We start from the raw sequence: 21,025 nt of genomic DNA on the forward strand, positions 1-21,025 counted from the left end.
AGATATCAAATGTATTAATGATAGATATATAATTATTTTTAAATAAGAATTAGAATACGATGTTTTACCTATTTTTGAATACTTAAATGTTTAAATATTTGTATTGTATTAAATTTCATAACTACTAGAAATCCTATATTTAAATAATATTTAACTAAAATTATTTTTTTAAGTTATGCTTGAACAATACCAATTCTCGAGAAACTCAATGTTCGTCGTTTAACGAAAAGCTTTTCAACGGTCATAAATACACATGGTCAGCATACTATCAAGGTTAGTATTTAAGGTTGTTTTATTTTAGTTAGCTCAATCATATTAAATTACAAGATTATTGTTTTATGAGTATTATGTTTAAATTCTATCATAAATTAATAATGACATCTAAAAGAAAAAAAAAATCAGTTTTTGTAATTTTATGAATTAATAATAATTTATTAATGGTTATTAGAACATTAGTCAATAAATATAAGTTATGCGATGTAAAAATAACAAAAGAAAATATGTATTAATATATATTATATATTATATAAAAATTAAGCACCATTTTATCTTATTTAATACAAATTTCAATAATTTATAGTTTTTTATTTATACTGAATTTTAATGTTTTAGTTACAAATCAATGTGCATTAAACTGTCGAGCAATAGGATATCGCTTCTATGCCACCCTAAAACCGAAGGTAACAGATGGCACATCTTGCAATGGAACAGACTATTCAAGACCTTACATTTGTGTAGAAGGACAATGCAAGGTAAGTGAATATTGATTTATAGTTAGATAATATTTGGGGGAAAAATCCCATAATAACAAGAAAAATAAAATATTTATATTAATAGAGTAACATAATTTTATAAAGTAAGATAGTTATAAACAGTAGTAATAGGTAGAAAAAAATACTGATAAATGGTCAGAATGACAATTTATAATAAAGAAAAAGAAGTATTCTCATTGGAAAGTTTTATTAAACACATAACGAGAGAAATAGAAATATAATTAGAAGTAGATAGAGGATTATGAAAAGAACAGTATTTATTGTGAAACATAAGGGAACTGTGAAATTTATTCTGTTAGCAAAAAAGAGGAAATAATGAAATAAAAAATCAACATCAAGGGAATAGTCGTCAATTGGCTGCAAAAAAATGCATATGTATTTTTTTTATTATTTCAGCGAGTAGTAAATATAATTAATAAATTAAATCAATTGCAATGGTATTATAACCTATTATAGGTTAGAGTTTTAAATAGTATTAATTTATAATTTTAGTTGTAATTGAAATAAAGTATTAATTTTATTTATAAAATACTTTTAATTTAATTCATATATGTACCAAATTTGTTAATTTAGTTATTAAATAATTTCGATTTAAACAATAGATTTAAAATATTAGGTTAATTAATTTGTAGGATACCACGGAATCAACTATAGCCGGTACCGTATACAATGTTTTTATTAAGCTATCATAAAATTAACCAAACATCATACTTGATGTTTAGAGTGCGATTAGTGAAACTGTCGTATTTCTTGACGATTAATCAACTGGAATATTACTTATGAGTCGTGAGGTATAAACTATAGTCGGTATTTTTACTAAATCGTTTGTAGACAATATTTAACGGATTGTACTTTCATTAATATGTGTACCATTTTGAGCGGCGGTATTTTGGATATTATTATGTTATTATACGTAATGAAAACAAGGTGTCTAGTATATTTTCCCTCCGGGATACAAAACACCTTTTCACCCCAGAGAACGTGCTGGGAATCATTTAATTTATAGACGATGACTGGGCAACTAATTACCTGGGTACCGCCTACAAATCATCAGATTAGTTCTGATTATGTCTTAGTCGTGGACTACAAAAGCTTTTGCTCATGACTGAATTATTTTCATAATTTTTATTGTTTCTAATGTTGTAGATGATTTATACAATATTTCAAAGAAGTTAGAATAATATTGGTTTCATGTAAATATTTTGGATACAATGCAACTATGTTTTTTATAGCATTTAAAATCTATTTATTTTTATTTGTGAATTGAGTGCGTTGAAAAATCATTATGTAGCATAGAAATCAAGAAAAATTGAATTTAAAATATAATTATAATATTTAATGTTTATTTATAGCTTTTAATTATATTTTGTACCTATAGGTATTATTTTTGGAGTTATAAATCAAATTATAGTTACAACTTACAATTTAATAAATATTTATAAATATTCTACTGACTGACTTGAGTGGTTTAAAAAATAAAAGTAATAAGTTATAAAAATATTAATAATTTTGGAAAAACTTTTTACGGCGTATTAAAAATTTTAATAATAATTATTAAACTATGAATTTAATCGTACTTGAGTTTTTAGTTTAGTAAACCAGTTGATTAAATAATTTTATTATTACATTTAAAAAATATTACGAGGTCATTGAAAACTTGAAAAAACTGGATTAGTTTTCATAATTTATAGTTTTTATGATAGTAAGCAGTTGCAAATGAGATAAACACAAAATGAATGTCTATTATTGATAATAAATGATGAGAAAAATATTTGAAAATGCTTTAGTAAATGGTCGATCGACAACCGGCTTGTAAATAATAGTGAATAGCTTAACGTTTTTAATGACTCATATGATTCATACCTACATAGGTGTGAACATGGAATCGCGTAATTACATACAACGTACGTGTATACCTACTTTGGGCGGTTTCCTGGACTAGTTCTCGTTTCTGCTGTCTTTTACTCTTTATAGTACTTGAAAAATATTATAATTTATCCAAAACAAGCCGCTATTGAAGTAGAGATTTTTATACGAAATAACTATTTAAAATTAATTTCATTTTTTTAATGCATTATATTAATCGTACTTTTGATTAAAGTGTTCTTCAAAAGTGAATGAATTAGTTGTAGCGCCACAGACAGTAGTAGCTCCGCAACACATGTTGCACATGTGTAATGCTAACTGAATTTTGAAAGGAGTATACTGTTAAATATTATGTTGATTAAGTATGAGCATAAATTTACTTTGATAATTTTTATTCATAATTTATAATATAGCTTTAAAAGAAAGTTACATGTTGAAAATACTTTGACCGTGGTAGTGTGATGAAATAATGACTTGAGATAAATTTTGAAAGATGTAAGTCAAAAGTTGTTTTTGTCAATTATTAAATAATATGTTAATATTTAATGACTTGAGGTGATCGTATAAAAATTTAATTTCAAGGATCAGTTAACATAAATAATAGTTACTTCTTTGTTATTCCTTTAGAAGTATATGCAACTTATCTTGTGTATACTTTTTTTGTAACAAAATTGTGTACTCTACTGGAATAATATGATGTATAATAAACGAATCACTATAGAGGACCAGTAGCTTATACGAGTGTAATGCATTATTATAAAATGCGAGGAAACAGCGCAGAGTACTGTAAACATATTATTCATTTGCCTAGAAATGAATCAATCTAAAGGAAGATATGACATACATATCATATGAAACCTATTACACGCTGTCGCATAATTCATTTTGTTAACTGGGTCGCCGAGTACTCTATTTACCGTTTAGACTAAAATGGATAATTTGAATAAAGAAATATGATCTATGTTTTGTTATGTGGCAAGTATAATATGTCAAGCCTTATTTTGTAACAATTATTAGTTATATAGGAATATATCAATACATTACAATAGTTACACAGTTAACATTTTATAGGTACGTGTTGTATACAAATTTATTACAAACTTAAAGATAAACATAAATTATTGTTAACCATGGTGTACTAATTGTGTTGGTATTAACTTATACTTGACTGAGTTTGATTAGTTTTTTTACAAACGTATAATATGAAGATCAACAACATTACATATCCAAATATCAAAAATGTTCGGATAATTTTTACAATAATGTCATCATCGTCAATGCTCATTGTTTCTGGATATTCTGTATGATTTAATGATTGAAAGTCTTCCTTATATAGTGGACTTTCATCTAAAGTTAATGAAAAACAAACCACACGACAATTTAAGAACGTAAAAATATTCAAAATGGATATGAAAAACATTTTTTCTAAAGAATTTGTAGGTAATTATTGATATTATCGTTATTTTTTTTTTGTAAATTATTATATATTATGTTCGCTTTTAGGGTTGTCACGGTAATTCCTTAATGTTTTAATTTTCATATTCAATTGTTTATTCTTGCTTATCTAAAATTTATATTTATCAATGATCATATACAAATATTATTTAATATTATAATATGTAAATTGAAAACAAGATTGTCATAAACGTTTTTCAATTTAAGTGTTATCAAAAATATTATGACATCAAATTTAAATTTTAAACTGAATAGTTTAGTATTAAATAATGTGTAATTTTGTTTATGTAAATGGAAATACTTTTATTATTAAAAATCACAGTCACGTTTTTATTAATAGCGTATTATTTTGAATAATATTTATAAGTATTTATGTTAATTATACATTTATAATTATACAATTTATTAAGACGTTTAAATCAGTAACAATACAAATAATACGCTGTATTATATATTATAATTTATAGGTAGTTAAATATAATTTAAATAAATACAAATATTACATGTAACATTATTATCAATAATTTTATTAAAGTTTCTAAAATTATAACTTCAGGCTAAGAAAGATTGCAGATAAAATAGCTGAGTTATTTTCATCTAATAAAAAATATTTATCATACTTTTATTAGATGTCTGGAAGGCAATATTGTTCATATTTTTTAATCTTTTATATCTTTTTATATTTTAGATTTAGAGTGTAGTAAGGCATATATTGGTTTTTAATCATGATTTTTATATGAATACATTTTTGAGTAATGAGAAAACTTTAATAATATATTGTATAAATTCATGAAGTATATTTTATGAATATGATATTTTATCATGGTATCACTTTGAACAGATTATTATTGTTCGTAATTGAATTAATAAATTGAATATGCATGTGACGTAGCTTTAATTTTTGAAGCAAATATGTTGGTAAGCTGAAAATTAAATATATAGATACATTTTTCTCGACTTAACGTAATCATATTTTGGAATTCTGGCATGTTTCCAGTAGTACCCATCTAATGTTCGATCACAACAAAGGAGTGTCAGTAAATGATTGATATTGCTTAACTTACTAGTTAACCTCGTTTAAAATAAGAAGAGTTTGACGATGCGAAATAATTATAGGTCGCGTATTTTGAGCGGTATTTGATTCGTTGATGAGACCTATTGTTAGACTATAATATACAACTTTGCGTAATATAAATTTGCGTAGGTTAAGTTATAATAAATAAATTATATTTTGTAATGTATATATTAATTATAAATTGTATAAGGTGATCGCCAAAATGTAAGATACTTTATTATTATATTAACTTACATATTTTATGGGTGTGTATATTTGTGAATAGGTCGTTCTAAATGATTAAGTGAAACATAATATGTATTAGGTATCTACTTCAAAAACATCAATTAAAGTCTAACTTGTACACATAGTTAAAGTTAAAATTGAATATTTTAGTTAGACTTTATGTTTATTTAAAATGTATTGATTTATAGGTATTATAAGACCTATGTAGTGTAATCGAGTTAGGTTTCTGTAAGTGATCATATTTTTATAATTTGTAGTTTATTTTTTTAAGTTTAAAGTTAAGCTAAATGTAATAATTGATGAATAGTAAGTAAATAAGGTATTCTATGAATATGCGTGTTTAATTAGTATTATGTTATCGCTTAATAAATATTGAATATTTTTGTACCATTTGTACTTTTTCCTTTTTTTTTTATACCGATAACCAATTTTTGTATTTTCTCTATTCGGCAGTCTATTCATAGTCTATTTTTAGTGATGTACTATATTAGGTACTTCATTTTATGAGACTTCAGTATTTTATTTTTTCTGACTTTTCATTAAATTCTATATTGGCCGTACGAGCTGAATCAGATGACTATTTTTATTTATATTATATTTTAACAACGAAATGTATACGTAAGTATATAGTTAAATATGACTGAATTTCAGTTGTTATGAAATATGTATGACGTGTTGTAGATATTGAACTCTAACAGCATTTTTCATGTTTTAATTCTTTAAGTTTATTTTATTGTCTAATTTGAAAATTAATTATTTTTTAATAAATGTTCTGAATTTTGATTCTTATACTATAAATTGATGTTGGTTGATAATTCTCAGTATATCAATATTAATGTATTTAAATAATAATAGATTTAATTAAATTATATTACCTTTAAATTTTGTTACCAAATACAATAATTTTGAAACATTAGAAATAGGTAATTATAATCGTTTTAGGCTTAACCAATAAATAAAAAAATGATTCAAACATTTTTTAAGTAATACAAATACTAAAATACAATAATATTCTCACTATTGATATTTTTGAAATTAAGATCTTGATTTGAAATTTGAATATTGTTAAATATAACAAACTATTAGCAATATTTTTTTATGATATGTATTGCCTTGATGCTTGCACGTAATTTAATATTTTTAATAAGATAATTTTAAAGGAAAATATTTTTGTTGAATATAATTAAAATATGTGTAGATCCATATCTTATTTTTTTCATACTAATTTAAGTTTAAATATATTCAATGGAAAAAAAAAATGTTTAATATTTCTCTGAATCACCACTAATCATAATCATCAAATCTATGTAGTGTTTTGTACCTCATGGTTATTTAATTATTCTGAACTTGTAAAAAAATGAAACATTTAATCGGTTTTTTGAAACCTAAGAAAGACAATAATAATAATAATTGGATAAAAACATCGTTTTAGATATACGTAAAATTTTTACTAACCCAAAAACTATTATTCCCCGTTATGTTTTTTTATACTTATTAAAGTATATGTAAATACTACATTATTAATCTGTTGCGTGGTAACGATTAGATATTCTAACAGACAACGGTATGCGAACGTTTTGCACGGTTAAGCTAGCATTTTTATTATTATAACGGCATGTAAAATAATATGTATTAATGTTTTTTGGAAATATTTTAAGTTATTATGAAACAATATTTTTTTCTGTTTTTATCTTTTTTAAAATTTTTCACTTTGTTAAGCAGAAACATATAATTATTTTTTAATTTTATATTTTGTGATTTTAAATACTGAGTAGACCACGAAAAAATAATGATTAATGAATAAGCAATACTTAATTTTTAACTATTTTATTTACATATTTTATTAGTCAATTGTACCTAATCATTTTATTTTTTAAAAATTACGCCAACCATACGATGACAATTTATTATTCATAACACGATGCGAGTCTTTTTATAAAGTTGTGGTAAACAGCTTGAGCGCGTGTTATCGAGCAGATTGCTCTGGGCTCTTCAAATATGCGTCTATCACCCTCCTCACTTGTCAGGGATCCGGTGCTATAAAAAGCGAGTCGGGTGGTTTATTCAAATGATGGCATGTAATTGGCTAATAAAATATGCAAATAAAAAATGTTTAACTTAAAAAATAAGCAAGTAGATATTGCTTACAAAAAATCATCTGTTTTCTGTGGGCTAAGTAGTTAATTACTTATAGGTATTTAAAGTTTAGATGAATGGAGAAGTGGAATAACTTTTTACGGAGTACCCCTGTACCACTCTACTTCGTTTTTTTAAATTTTAAACTCTTTCAACTATAATTAACTGTTTGTAATTCGATTTCTATATATTGAAATAGTTAGAAAAATATTTTGCTCAGGAATATTAAAATGAAAATTTATATTATTACTTTAAAAAGTAAAAATAATAATGATAAAAAATATAATTTCTTCAAAAATGTTAGCTTGTCTGTAAAAAAGATATATTTCCAAAAAAATTTAGAGTACCCATGTATTGAAAGAATCATCTTGTATACAGTATATTATTTAAATTTGTTACTATTCTCAAGGGTCTTAATATTTCGCGTTATCGTTATCGTAATCTGTAGCCTACATGAGTTCAAAGTACTGTAATGGTTATATTATATTATAGCACAATTTCAAATTTTGTAATAATAATAGATGTTTTACTATAGCTATAATGGGACAGTGTATCAGAATTTCATTCCTTATTTTTATGGTCAAAATGCTAATTGTCTTTGTATTTAAATTGTTTTATGTACCTTTAGATATGAAAATATTGTTGTTTAATCTAATTCATTTGACAGTGAATAAGCGATCTATCTACTAAAATGTCTGAAAATTAAAAACTTATTTATTCATAAATTGATTACTGGTTAAATATTTTAAAACAGTAACCGCGAATTTCATGAAACATTTTTATTATCTGTATACGCATTTCATACACAAGTATGAATTTAAATGATAGGTTGACGAAAACAACTTTTCCTCTTTAATCAGATATTTATCAGTCTAATTGTTTTATTGCTTATAAAACGGTAATTGGGATAACACATTGATGAAAGTTGATACTTCTATTTTATTAGTTGTGTAGTGTCAGTTTAAGTTGTTTAGCACAACAAATTATAATATGGATAATTTTAAACAAGATCTCTGTGAAAAAGAAACACCATAGTTACTTACGTAATAAATGATAAACTATTGCGTATACAAACTAAAATAATTAAAGAAAAACAATTGATTAAATCTAAAAAATAACTATATTTATAAGTAACTAATAAGTTTTCCTTATTCAATTTATTGTAGTTATTCAAATTATTAATGGCCACTGTTTAGCCAATTGGTCTTATTAAAAAAACAGCGTAATTGGTTTATTAATCTAAAATTTTTGAGCACAATTAGTAGATAAAAAGGTAAACTCTTCTGTAATGTACTTTGATGATATTATATTATATTATACATGATGTACATACATTCTACGTATCAATTTGGGTCCGGTTCAATAGTGCGGAAACGTTATTGAACGCTCTTTTAGAACGGCTGTTTGCGTTTCTATTATAACATTTATAACTACCGTTTATTGAGCAACGGATACATACGAGCGCTCGTAACCTCACGCGAACCGGTCGCGTTTTAAATAGTTTTAATATCCGGAAAACTAGGCGTATATATTTTTTAAAATGGTTCGGAGAAAAAAATACCTCATTGTAATATTGACTATTGAGACTATCAGCCGTGCAATTTGTATGCACATAATATATTATTATATATTATATGCCTCCGTTATATACGCACACCTGCCGGTTTATATTTAGGATTTCGTCTGGTTCACAGCTACAAACTGTTTTGGACCTTACAATATCTTAATTTTTTAATACCCACCCTCTCTACAAAAAAATAAAAATACTTCCAAATAATGATGTATTCATATTTTATTGCAAGTTTATAGAGGATTTTTCTATACAGTATAGCTGTTATTATTACTTAAATTTTCATTTGATAAACGTTGTTTAATATGATTACAATATATGTATTCTAGTTTTCAAGATTAATAGGATAAGAATATAATACTTCACTATATCTACCATAGGTATCCATTTACCAATGGATGAATATTGTGTGATTATATATGTATATATTTGTAGCTGTATTTAAAATCGAATTATATAAAATGTATACTTTATTTTTGAACTTTTATTTATTGAATGTCAGAAAAATAATTTTTAATTACAGTTTGCAGATCATAAGTATATAATTTATTATTAACACGCTAGTAATATAAAAATTTACGTATCTAATTATAAAATAGTGTTATCTATGCTAGTTACAAAAATAATTTTGACTATACATGTATAAACTTTTAATAAATGTCTATAAAATTATTACTTATTGGTTATTATTTATGATAATTTAATAAATTAATTTCAAATTCTATTAAAATAATAGACTCAGGATTACCGATTTTTTTTTTTTAACAGGCCTAGTTTTTTAACCCTTTGTTTTCTTTATTACTTTTATATTATGATATATTGTATAGTGTAACGTTTATTTTCCATAAGTCATAACTATTATGAATTTTATACAATTTTTTTTCACATGTGAAGAATACATTTTCCATATTTTTTAAAAGAAACGAATGTATAATTGATTTTAAAACAAAATACTCAGATGATTGACGTGCATGTTAGTTATAACTATATGGAAATGTTAAAGAAAGTCATTATATTAATAACGTTTTACACAAAATATATTCTTTTCGAATGTCATGAGATCAGTGTCTCGTACTTAACGGTGGATTTAATAAACACTGAATGCATGTTTACAAGGATTAATCCTTCTTAATACACATATGACATTTAATGTTTTTATGGATTTAAACATACAGTTATTGTATTTGAGACTAATATCTAATAACGTTTCGATTGTTCTATCGTACGTAGTACGAAATAAACTAAAAAAAAATGTTATCACTAGTGATCGTAATTGGTACCGGAACAAAATAGCTTCCAGACTAGTAGTGTTTTTTCAATCCCTTCCCTGATGATATCTTTAAAGAAATTAAGATATCTCGGACGATCAGTTTTTGTTTAGTCAGTTAATAGAGCTATTAAGTTAGAGCCTGTGGCAATGAAAAACATTTCGTCGAACATGTAAAATACATTTCGCGTGATAATGATTTTGACTTTTTATCGATAATGTTCCCATAAACACGGTGTATTGAACACTGTGGCTTATCCTTGATCTTTTTTTTTATATTTTAGAACATTGGATGTCTTAAAACTTTGAACCCATTTATGTTAATTCCTTTGTTTTTCAGTTAATGCGTGAAAAATACTCATTATTTTATTGTAATCATATTTTTTAAATTAGTAACCCGAAACGATATTATGTGGAATTTATCATTTAATACACCTACTTGAATATAAAAATCAGTATGATAATTATAGTTTGATTATTATCAAATATAGGGTAATTCTTTTAATATAATAGGTATTCTCATAAAAACTACTTATTTTTATGTTATTGAAAATATTGTTTTTATATAGGTAAATATCTAACACTAACCTATAGTACTATATTTATACATAACAAATTTAATTTTTACCATCGGGATTTTCACCCTTTTTACTTTCTTTTCAAGAATTATATTTTTACCTTCTTATTATTTTGAATTAAAATAATATAATGAAATAACATTTGGTTAATGCGGTTTTAAATGATTAAGTAGTAATACGATTTTATAGTCATACAAATACAAATTTAAAATTATATTAAATATCACATGCAACTTTTGGAGCAGTTCCATTCACAGATAAAAGATATAACACTAAAAAAAAAAAGCATATATTAAAACCAATAAATTCTTCATTTTACTCGGAATCTAAAATATAATACGGCTAATCTTGTTAGTTGAGAGTGTTGAGACACGACACAATGACAAGTTAATGTTGTGATATCCTTTTTAGATTTTTAATATTTATCCGTAAATGCCGTAAATGGTGTAGCTATTTATCATGTACACGTGAATATTATTTATTAAACGTTATTGTGATGATGCCTGTGCAATGTAAACGGTTTTATGTTAGTAATTTAACTCTTTCAACATAATACGACATAATTTTATATTATTTTTTGGGGGATATACATATACGAGTTATAATATGCAAATGTAAATAATATGATATGTATTTATGTATCTACTACGTCTTTCGACATACAAGTAGTTTTATATTTTAAAGTTATACATTTTTACTTCTAGAAAATTATGTCTACAGGCTATGTTATATTCAGTGTAAAATCAGAAAGATAAAAATTGCAAACTAATTGGTACGTTTTATAACTTGTAATTTTTATCATATACCATTTAAAGTATATAGTCTAATATATTTAATATTGTATACTTATTATTTTATCCTACACGATGTATATACCTATTTAAATATATTCAACTTAAAAAGGTATGTTATCACATCAATTTACCACAAATTAGTAGTTTTAAAAGTGGAATCAACGTTTTAAGATTATTTTACATTTAATGCGTACAGGTGTTAAAGATAATAGTTTTTCTATCCTAATTCATCTAGTTAGTGATATATATATATATATAATAAGTAATACCATACAATTATTAAAGATTCATTTTTTTAACTATGAGTTTTATTAATTCAAAATTATTTTTACAGGAACATATAAATTTACAGCAAGTTATAAATGTATTTTTGTATAAATAAATAATAATTTAGATTAGTTTCACCTGGTATAAATTTTGAATGTAATCTTTTTTCATTTTAGTATACAACCGCGTCTTTTATTAATAATAATTAATTAATAATCATTAAAAATTGTAAATAACTATAAAAACTTCAAATTAGATAATTTCATAAATACCCAAAATAAAATATATTATATTTTAAAAACTTAATATTAGGCATTTAATTATAGTAAAAATATTAATATTATATTTAATATAATTTATATGTATATGTTACCTATACTAATAAAAACCCTCTAAATAGTGAACACTTAAAAATAGAGAAAATCATTTCAGTGACTGGACTTTCCGGCATTTAAAGATTTCCGGTATTATACAAAAGAAGAAATTGATTGGTTGGCATATTAATACATCCGTCATCCACAACTACTAGATCTAGACATCTGAAATTTTCTGTAGAGGTTATGTCTTGTTTACATTTGTTGTTTTAACTTCTTGGTCAAAGCAACCCAAAATTGATTCGCTCACCAAGTTACATATACACACCAACTCTTATATCCAATCCAGTGCAGGTGAATTATTTATCTCAATTGAATTTTGTCTGCAAAGTGATGTACATCAACTACTTGTCCTTGCTACGTGTAAACTATAGTATACTGAGCACTGTACTTTATACTTGTTAATTTGTTTCCTGGATGAAGTCGGGTAAAACATCTAGTTATTCTACATAAATTATATAAGTATACTTCAATATTAAATATATATTAGCAACTAAAAGGTATAAAACTATATTGTATGATCAGCAAAAACTAATAAATATTATAAAACAAACTAACACTATCACGAAAAGTTTAATCCCTATAATTTATTTATTATGTATTTTTATATACCTATTTAGACTATAACAAGATTGGACTTAAATTTAAATTAATAAGTCGATATCAAATAGTTTTTAAATTATTATCGTGAATAATCAAATCTTTTATTGGTATTATTTTCGTACAAGACAGAAATTTAATTTTATGCTAGTTCCTATAGTTGTTGTTCGAATGCATTTTATGGCACCAATACTTACTATTATACAAACGGCATGACAATAGATATTTTACTATATGGTTGAAATCAAGTACAACTAACAATTTAAATCTCTATTTCTACGTAGTACATAGGTAGTGCCATTTAAACATACTCCAATGAAATAGTATAATGGGTTGTTCATGGGTGTTATTATAAGATTGACTGGTTTTAATTTATACAGTAGTAGGGTAGTTTGTATCATATATATTTTAATAAATAATGTATTGTTTATTTTTATGACTAACTTGATATTTCAGACTTAAATTGATAACTACCTACTATATTTTAGTATAATATATATTTAGATCATTGATTTATTTGAAATAGCTAATGTCATGATTTATTTATTTTTTTTTTTTTTTGTAAACTAGGTTAGATCATACAGTAAACAATTAAATGGTGTAATACGTTAATACTAATACACAGACGATAATAGCCAATTATAAAGATAATTTTCTCATGTATTCATTTATACTATATTTATACTGATTAGTCATTAGTCATTACTCATTGCTCTTATGTACATATACCATGCATTTATGCACTTGGAGACATTGTGGGCAAGTATACTAATATTTAATTAACAAAAAAAGTACCTGCACAGTCATACATCATTAATTGAGATAGATAGTTGAACTATAGGTATGAATAAGTATCCCTTTATATCTATGAATAAATTGTATGTAGTATATAATACTTTAATAAAATTTAATTGTTAAAATATGTCCCCATAACTATGTAGTATTATACTCGTAACTTACAATATTTTATTCATAACCACCACACATTCGATTCACAGATATGACTAATAAAATAAATTAGATTAAAGTCGTAATATTAAATTTTTATGTTTGAATTTTATGCTTTTCATTCGATAAAATAATATTGTTAAAAAATATATGGATATAGGTACCTTCCTATATCGCATAAACTATTTAACAATATTCATGATACGTGTTCTTAGTATAGTAATATAGTATTGTTAATTATTATTACCATTCAACTATCTACAATATGCACGTATACTTTAATAACAATATACCATAAAAGTGCAATAAAGTAGATGAATATTTTATAGCATGGTTTATTTTCAAATGATTTTTTTTCATCTTCTGACGTCATGACTTTTGGGCGGAAAAAATGAATTAATACTAACTGATTTTTGCGTGGGTTTAGAAGCTATTCTATTTTCATTATCCAAAACCAGACCTAGTGTATTTATTAACTCACTAAGTATCTGATATATTTATCCAATCTGTTTTTAATACGATTTATTATATAGAGTGGATCATTTTTTTTTTTTACTTTACGGTCATCGGTTAAAAATGCGTATATAAGCCGCATATATTGACGGTACGAGAATAAATTTGATTGAGTTTATATAAATGGACGTTTTTCGACAATAAAAATTTATAATTTAACGCATCACAGAATAAACCTGCTGTTGTTCATCAATTCAAACTTAAAATATTTAAAAGTTGTATTTTTCGGAAAACGGATTGGCGGAATCTGCACGCAGTTGTCTAGCGGTCCGTGTAAATACTCTGCACCGGTCAGAATCCTTATAATGGTACACCGAACAGCCGGTACACATTGTAATATAGGTAGGTACTAGATAATAATCGATATCGTTGTTCGGTGGCCGTAATAATAATTATACATTTACAATGTGGATTAAAACACAATATGCTCAACCGTGTAATTGACGGGCTCCGTCATAATACTCGTTATCCTCATCAAATCTACCCCGGGCCATGAATTGCCAATGGTTTAGCGCGTGACGTTAACTTATTCGTAATATTATTATGTTGTGGTTATTATTTATTCACAGACCTCATGTCTGTTGAGTGTTGACATCTCCACGTGGAAAATATTTATTTTTTTCGGTCGCTAAGTCAGCCTTGATTATCGGTTTAAAAATTGGACTAACACTTTTATTAGTTGAGCAAGTATTCCAGTTCAATGCTATCGTACTTTGTAAAATCCCATTAATTATTTAATAACGATTTATTAATTTTATCTAAATTATCTTGAAAAATATCTCAAATAAATCGTATCGCTTTCAGCTTCGATAAACAATAAACATATTCTATAGGTACCTACTATATTTTTCATAACATCTATATGTACGTATACTGGTTTTATTATATTATATGAGATACTTGTCTAGAACAATATATAATTATATTTATGGTTATAGATACACATAGAAAATATAATTTAATTTTTTAACTTTTTCATCGTTATCAATATTTATATTTTATGTTTACAGAATCGTATGATATTTTGCGTTTTATTATTTACTATTTTTAGAGTTTAATTAAAATAAAATTACATAAAATAAGTTAATATGTAGTTCAAAATCTGAATATGAACTTACAAATATTAACCATACTTACAAGCGTAGACATAGATTTTATAATAATAAAAAAATAACTGGATAGAAGCTTGTTAAAATCTGTGTCTTTTCATTATTCCTCATAACCGTATTTACTAAAATTTCTTCGACATTTTTTTTACGTGTAGAGAAACCTAATACAATAATACCTACCAAATATGTTCATACTTATTTTTTTTTATTATATTTTATAATAACTGTCTTGGAGGCTACAAGAATCTTAGCTCAATTTTTATAACTAAGGTATCAGACTTAATTGTTGAGCTTTTAAGATCTATCGTAAAACGTTTATCTTTCATTTTATCCTAAAAATTTCACTGTAAGACCAATGCATTCTTTAATTGAATCAATTCGCTTAAACCACTTGTTTAATACACGATTAGTTCAAATAAATTTAAATTTAATTTTGATGTGAATGGTATGTTATATCATAAATAATTAATATTGTAGAATACTAATAATATTTACGTCCTACATAAATAGTATAATACTTATTAACTTAATGATGATGGACCCGAAAGAAACCATTTTTATTGAAGCGTCAATGCGTAGGTAGTTGTGAATGCTCCGATCAAAATTATTTCGTGTTTATGCATAATGTTGTATTATTATTATATTATATTAATATATAATTCCCATGTTGTATAACTTAAATTAAAGATGACTTTCTCAACATGTCTATTTTACAATAGTTTTATAAATTACTCAAGTCATAACCATAGTGATTATAGTATTCTATAAAGTTTTAATTATATGCCTAAGTAGTTTTAAAAAAAATATATTTTGGACTAGAATTAATTTTTCTTAAAACATAACGTAAATAAATGATTAACTGAAACTTGAGTTATTTATGGATGGCGATTAGTCTTATTAATTAGAAATGCATTTTAAGTTATATTAATTTTGTACACTAAATTGCCAATGCAACCAAATTTGGACAAAATCTAATTGTTCCGTTTTAGAAAGTACATACACGATGTGTAATATGTACATTATAGCTGATAACTTCAAGTAATTATATAACATGAGTGTAAACGTAGTAGTAACAACTAGTTATGATGATTTACAAAGTATTGACCTAAAGTATTTTGTTATTTGAGCTTAAGTCTTACCCAAATGAAAATAAATTAATTTCACTTGTTACATTTTATAACAAACATCTACGATTGTTTAGTAAATATATTCGTATACATAGGCAGGCTATAAATAATTTATTGATGGTTCAAAGTATTTAAATATATATATATCATTTTGTAAATAATAAATATAATTTAGTACATTGTTTTTTTGATTCCCCGAGAAGCTAATTTTATACACTTGCGATAATTTAAGAGTTTACATTAAATAAATGAACGGATTGTTATTTTTAATTTATTTAGTTCCCTACTTTTTAAATATTTGCATTGGTTTGTTAAGAAATTAGCTTCTGATGCTTTTTTAAAAAAATTTTTACCTGAACGCTACACGCATGCGCACCGCAATGTAGAAAGATTTAAGGGGCATGTAGCAGTCTATCAATGGGATTCTGTAAACAGTACGCGGTTCGATGCTCGCGTGAGTGTTACCGACGGTAATAATTTATGCAAACAAACATACAAATTCAAAGTGGTATAAAGTTTTACTTTTTATAATATTTTTATTTTACGTAACAAATTGGCCAAAATGTATTATTTATAGTGTAAGTGAAACTTAAATATTTCTAACGGGTACTCATATAGGCATGTTTCAATTTCCATTAACTTATCATCATAAATATGATCGCAAGTAAATATAGCTAGGTTGATTTAGAGCTAAATAATAAAAAAAAATGTTTACTGTCAAACATTCATAAGGATATATGGTAGCTATATAAATTACTTACTATAAACGAACTATACATTTTTATTACACATTCATATTTTTATATTTTTATAACTTGGAATATTTGTAGATAGTTAAAATAGTCGTGTAAACGGGTATGTTTTCTTTTTTGTTTTGTATTTTCTTTTTTTATCAATACACATTGGTCAGCGTAATATGTTTGTAAAAATTATAATCAAGTATAGCTGTATACAAACATAATAAAAAAAGTTTTATGATGTGGTAATTTTATATTTTCTAGTTTTGTCTGATGTATGTACAATATTGTTCAATTATACATGGGTACGTAGTATTATTATTAATAATATCTACATCGAAAGTTATATGATCAAGAATATTTTGTAAATTATATCAGTTACTATAGCTTAAAGTATTTTGACAACTATTTTAATATATTTAAAAATAGTTTTTGTCATAATTTTAAGTTTAAATTATGTGTAGAAGTACTTTTTTAGAATGTATTATCCACAAATGTTTTAATCGTTTATAAACTTAATTAATCAATTAAAAATATTATAGTTTGAAATTTAGGTAGTAGATATTATTCGTAAACAAAGTAACAATCATAAATTTGATTTTTCATAACTTTTTTTGTTATTTAATATTTTATTTTATCTCGTTCTTCGATACAACATTGATATAAATTTTTGGTCTTTTACATTTTTTGAAGTATATATTTCGATTGTATTGTATATTTGCATTATATAATATACAATATACAAAACTAATTTTTGTAGTTAAAATAATATAAGTTATACAATAATTCTAACAGAATTATACAATTTATACATTATTTTTACTTTAAATTTTATTTAAAAAAAAAAATACTTTTTGATACCGTAACTAAGAATAATAATACATTTTTTTTTTTTAGAAAAATTAATTTTTAATTTTTAATCTATATAAATATAAATATATATATTTATTAGGTACCTAAATATTTATTATCTTTAACTTTATTTTAAACCATAGTCAAATTTAGAAACTTTTGTTGTAAATTATAAAATTATATCATATAACATAAATAAATTATAGTTACTTGGAAAGTTTTATTAAAAATATTAATATTTGAAGAAAAAATATTTTTGTTTGAATTTAAATTGTGTTAATTACTATTCTATTTGTTATGCGATTGATTAGAGGTATACGTTTCCCATAAAAACAAGCAACTATTGTTTTTTTTTTTTTTTTTATTGGATGCATGCCTTCTTTACTAATAACTCAATGTTAGCTTTTAAATTTAAATTTAAATAATGTCTTGTATATCTTTTTAAATTAAATATTTTTATTTTTATTCATTTCTCAGTACTTATAATTTATTTTTCGATATTTTATTTTAAATAATAAATCATCAAATTATTATTATTAAATTTGAGAATTTAGTTTATATTTATAAATTGAATCTGTGACGATTTAAATTATAAATTACTATTCCATTATATGCCTATTTATATTATAACTCGAATTGTGCAATATGTCATAATCATATTAATATATTGTATTGGCATCAGTCACTGTGTGCGTTATACAAAATTCAATCCAAGAACTTTATAGATGATGTGCACTATTCGGCTATATATTTATATAGTAAAATCGGAATAAATTCAATAGACCAATAAAAATCGCACCATGCATAATAATAAGCTAAGAATTCATTTCCTCCCATTAACATATATACACAAACGTCTATAATGTACAAAGTCCGTGTCTGGGACGTTATGATTTATTATTTATGAATCGTAAATCACCCAACAGTTATGCCCTTTTCATCTATCTGGACAGCCGTGACAACAGAGTAGCGCCCGGCGCTCATACCTATACGTTCATCACTGGTGTTCAACGGTATAGGGCAGGCGTCGTCGACGTAATTTATCTTCTGTGGTAATAACTAATATTGGTACTATATAAGTTTTCTCTCGATAAGACGTATTTATCATCGAAATGTTGTAATAATTAATGTCGATTAGTCTTTGGTTTTTCATTATAAGATCGTACATTTTTTATTTTTTATTTTATGCGAATAGTATCGCATTAACGGCCATATAAACAGGAATTTGATATTTTTGTCCACAAAAAAAAAAAAACACATGTATCTCGGTGATAATGTATTTATTTAGTAAAAATATAGATTAACAATGACATTTTGTGTTAGACGTATACTTCTTGTACAGGTACTGGTCGATACAAATACAAGGATTAAGAATAGTAGGTATAGTTCTATTGATAGTAGGTATAGTTCTATTGCATTATGTTATTCTATAAAGTTTAATTTTTGCGTGGCCAATTTGTTACGAACAATATTACTCGTGTCTAAGATAAAGTACACCCTAGAAATAAACTCGGTTGTATAGGATTTCAACGATCGAAGGATTTGTCGACGATTACAATATGAGGGTTGATCGACGAAAAATGGATTTCATCGGTATTGGATTTTCCGTATTCCTATTGGCTATCGCAGTAAGTCTTTACAATCATATAATATATTATTAAATAATAACGTAAAATTATTAAATGATTCATTAGTCTGAAACTTTTAAACTTTGGAAAAGTATAATAATATGGCGATAAAGGTTTCCATTTTTTTCCATTTATGTCATAAACTTAATATTATATTTATTTAGTTAAATATGCTGTATTATATGCAACTTCAGCCCAGAAAAAATAAACTAACATAAAATAAAGCGCTCGGTGTAATTTTTGTTTGAGTGTAAGTTCTTTAATTCATAGAAAAGTCGGATCGGTGTACTTTGATTTTGTGGTAAGATCTAAACGAGATAAGAAAATTAATTGTGGTAGTTTGGAATATTAGATATAGTTTTTAGTGAATTTTGGTTTAAGTGGAATAACTTTAAAAGAAAATAAGTTATGCTGTTAAAACTTTTAAATTTAGTGGCTCAGTGATGTTCGTTGAAATGTTTTTCAGTAAGTTTATGTTATTTCATAATAGTATATTATTATAATACTCTATAGATTATTATGTATAAAGAATATTAGTTATTAGTTAATGGTCATAGGTACGATTAAAACTAATTTAGTTTAGTTATACAAAAGCGATTTCTTTAGTTTATTCTAATTTGAAAACGAATAACTATAGAAACTTAAAATATTTATCAACTATTTATACTATTATTTCTATACATGATATCATTTTCAATTTTTTAACTTTTTTGTGCTATTTTAGATGATTAAAATTTTTGATTATTTTAAGTTATTTTTTTTTTAATGTTAATAAACAAATTTTCGCTTAGGCGAAATACTTGAAAATTTAATATAGGTATACGGAATCATAAGTTGTTATTAATTGAAAAAATCAATTCTAAAATTTTATAATTGTTTAAAGTTAATTTTTAATAAATTTTACAGATCTTGTGAAAATTTGCTATTTTGTCGTTATTAATTTATAAAATTTTTAACATCCATACTTAAGATTTTTTAATATTTAATTCATCACTCATTATACCTTTTTAAATCTATACTAAAAAAACATTTTTCACCAGAAAGTCAAATTATTTTTTTACAAGCACTTAAAGTTTTTACGACATTTGATATTCAGTCATATTTTTCATAAACGATTTTTGATATTTTATT

The 21,025-nt window shown here is 24.3% G+C and overlaps 1 protein-coding gene across 1 annotated transcript in view; it reads left to right on the forward strand.

The window, feature by feature from the left end:
• Positions 1-21,025, forward strand: part of LOC112602521 (thrombospondin type-1 domain-containing protein 4) — a 59,664-nt gene that overhangs the window by 21,264 nt on the left and 17,375 nt on the right. The window contains exons 5-6 of the mRNA XM_025350628.1: positions 174-273; positions 613-752. Coding sequence (XP_025206413.1) covers positions 174-273; positions 613-752 — 240 coding nt within the window. The remainder of the gene's footprint in view (positions 1-173; positions 274-612; positions 753-21,025) is intronic.

This window comes from Melanaphis sacchari, unplaced genomic scaffold (genome assembly GCF_002803265.2).
Source record: "Melanaphis sacchari strain LSU unplaced genomic scaffold, SCAv2.0 Contig8_pilon_pilon, whole genome shotgun sequence".
Lineage (NCBI taxonomy): Eukaryota > Metazoa > Arthropoda > Insecta > Hemiptera > Aphididae > Melanaphis > Melanaphis sacchari.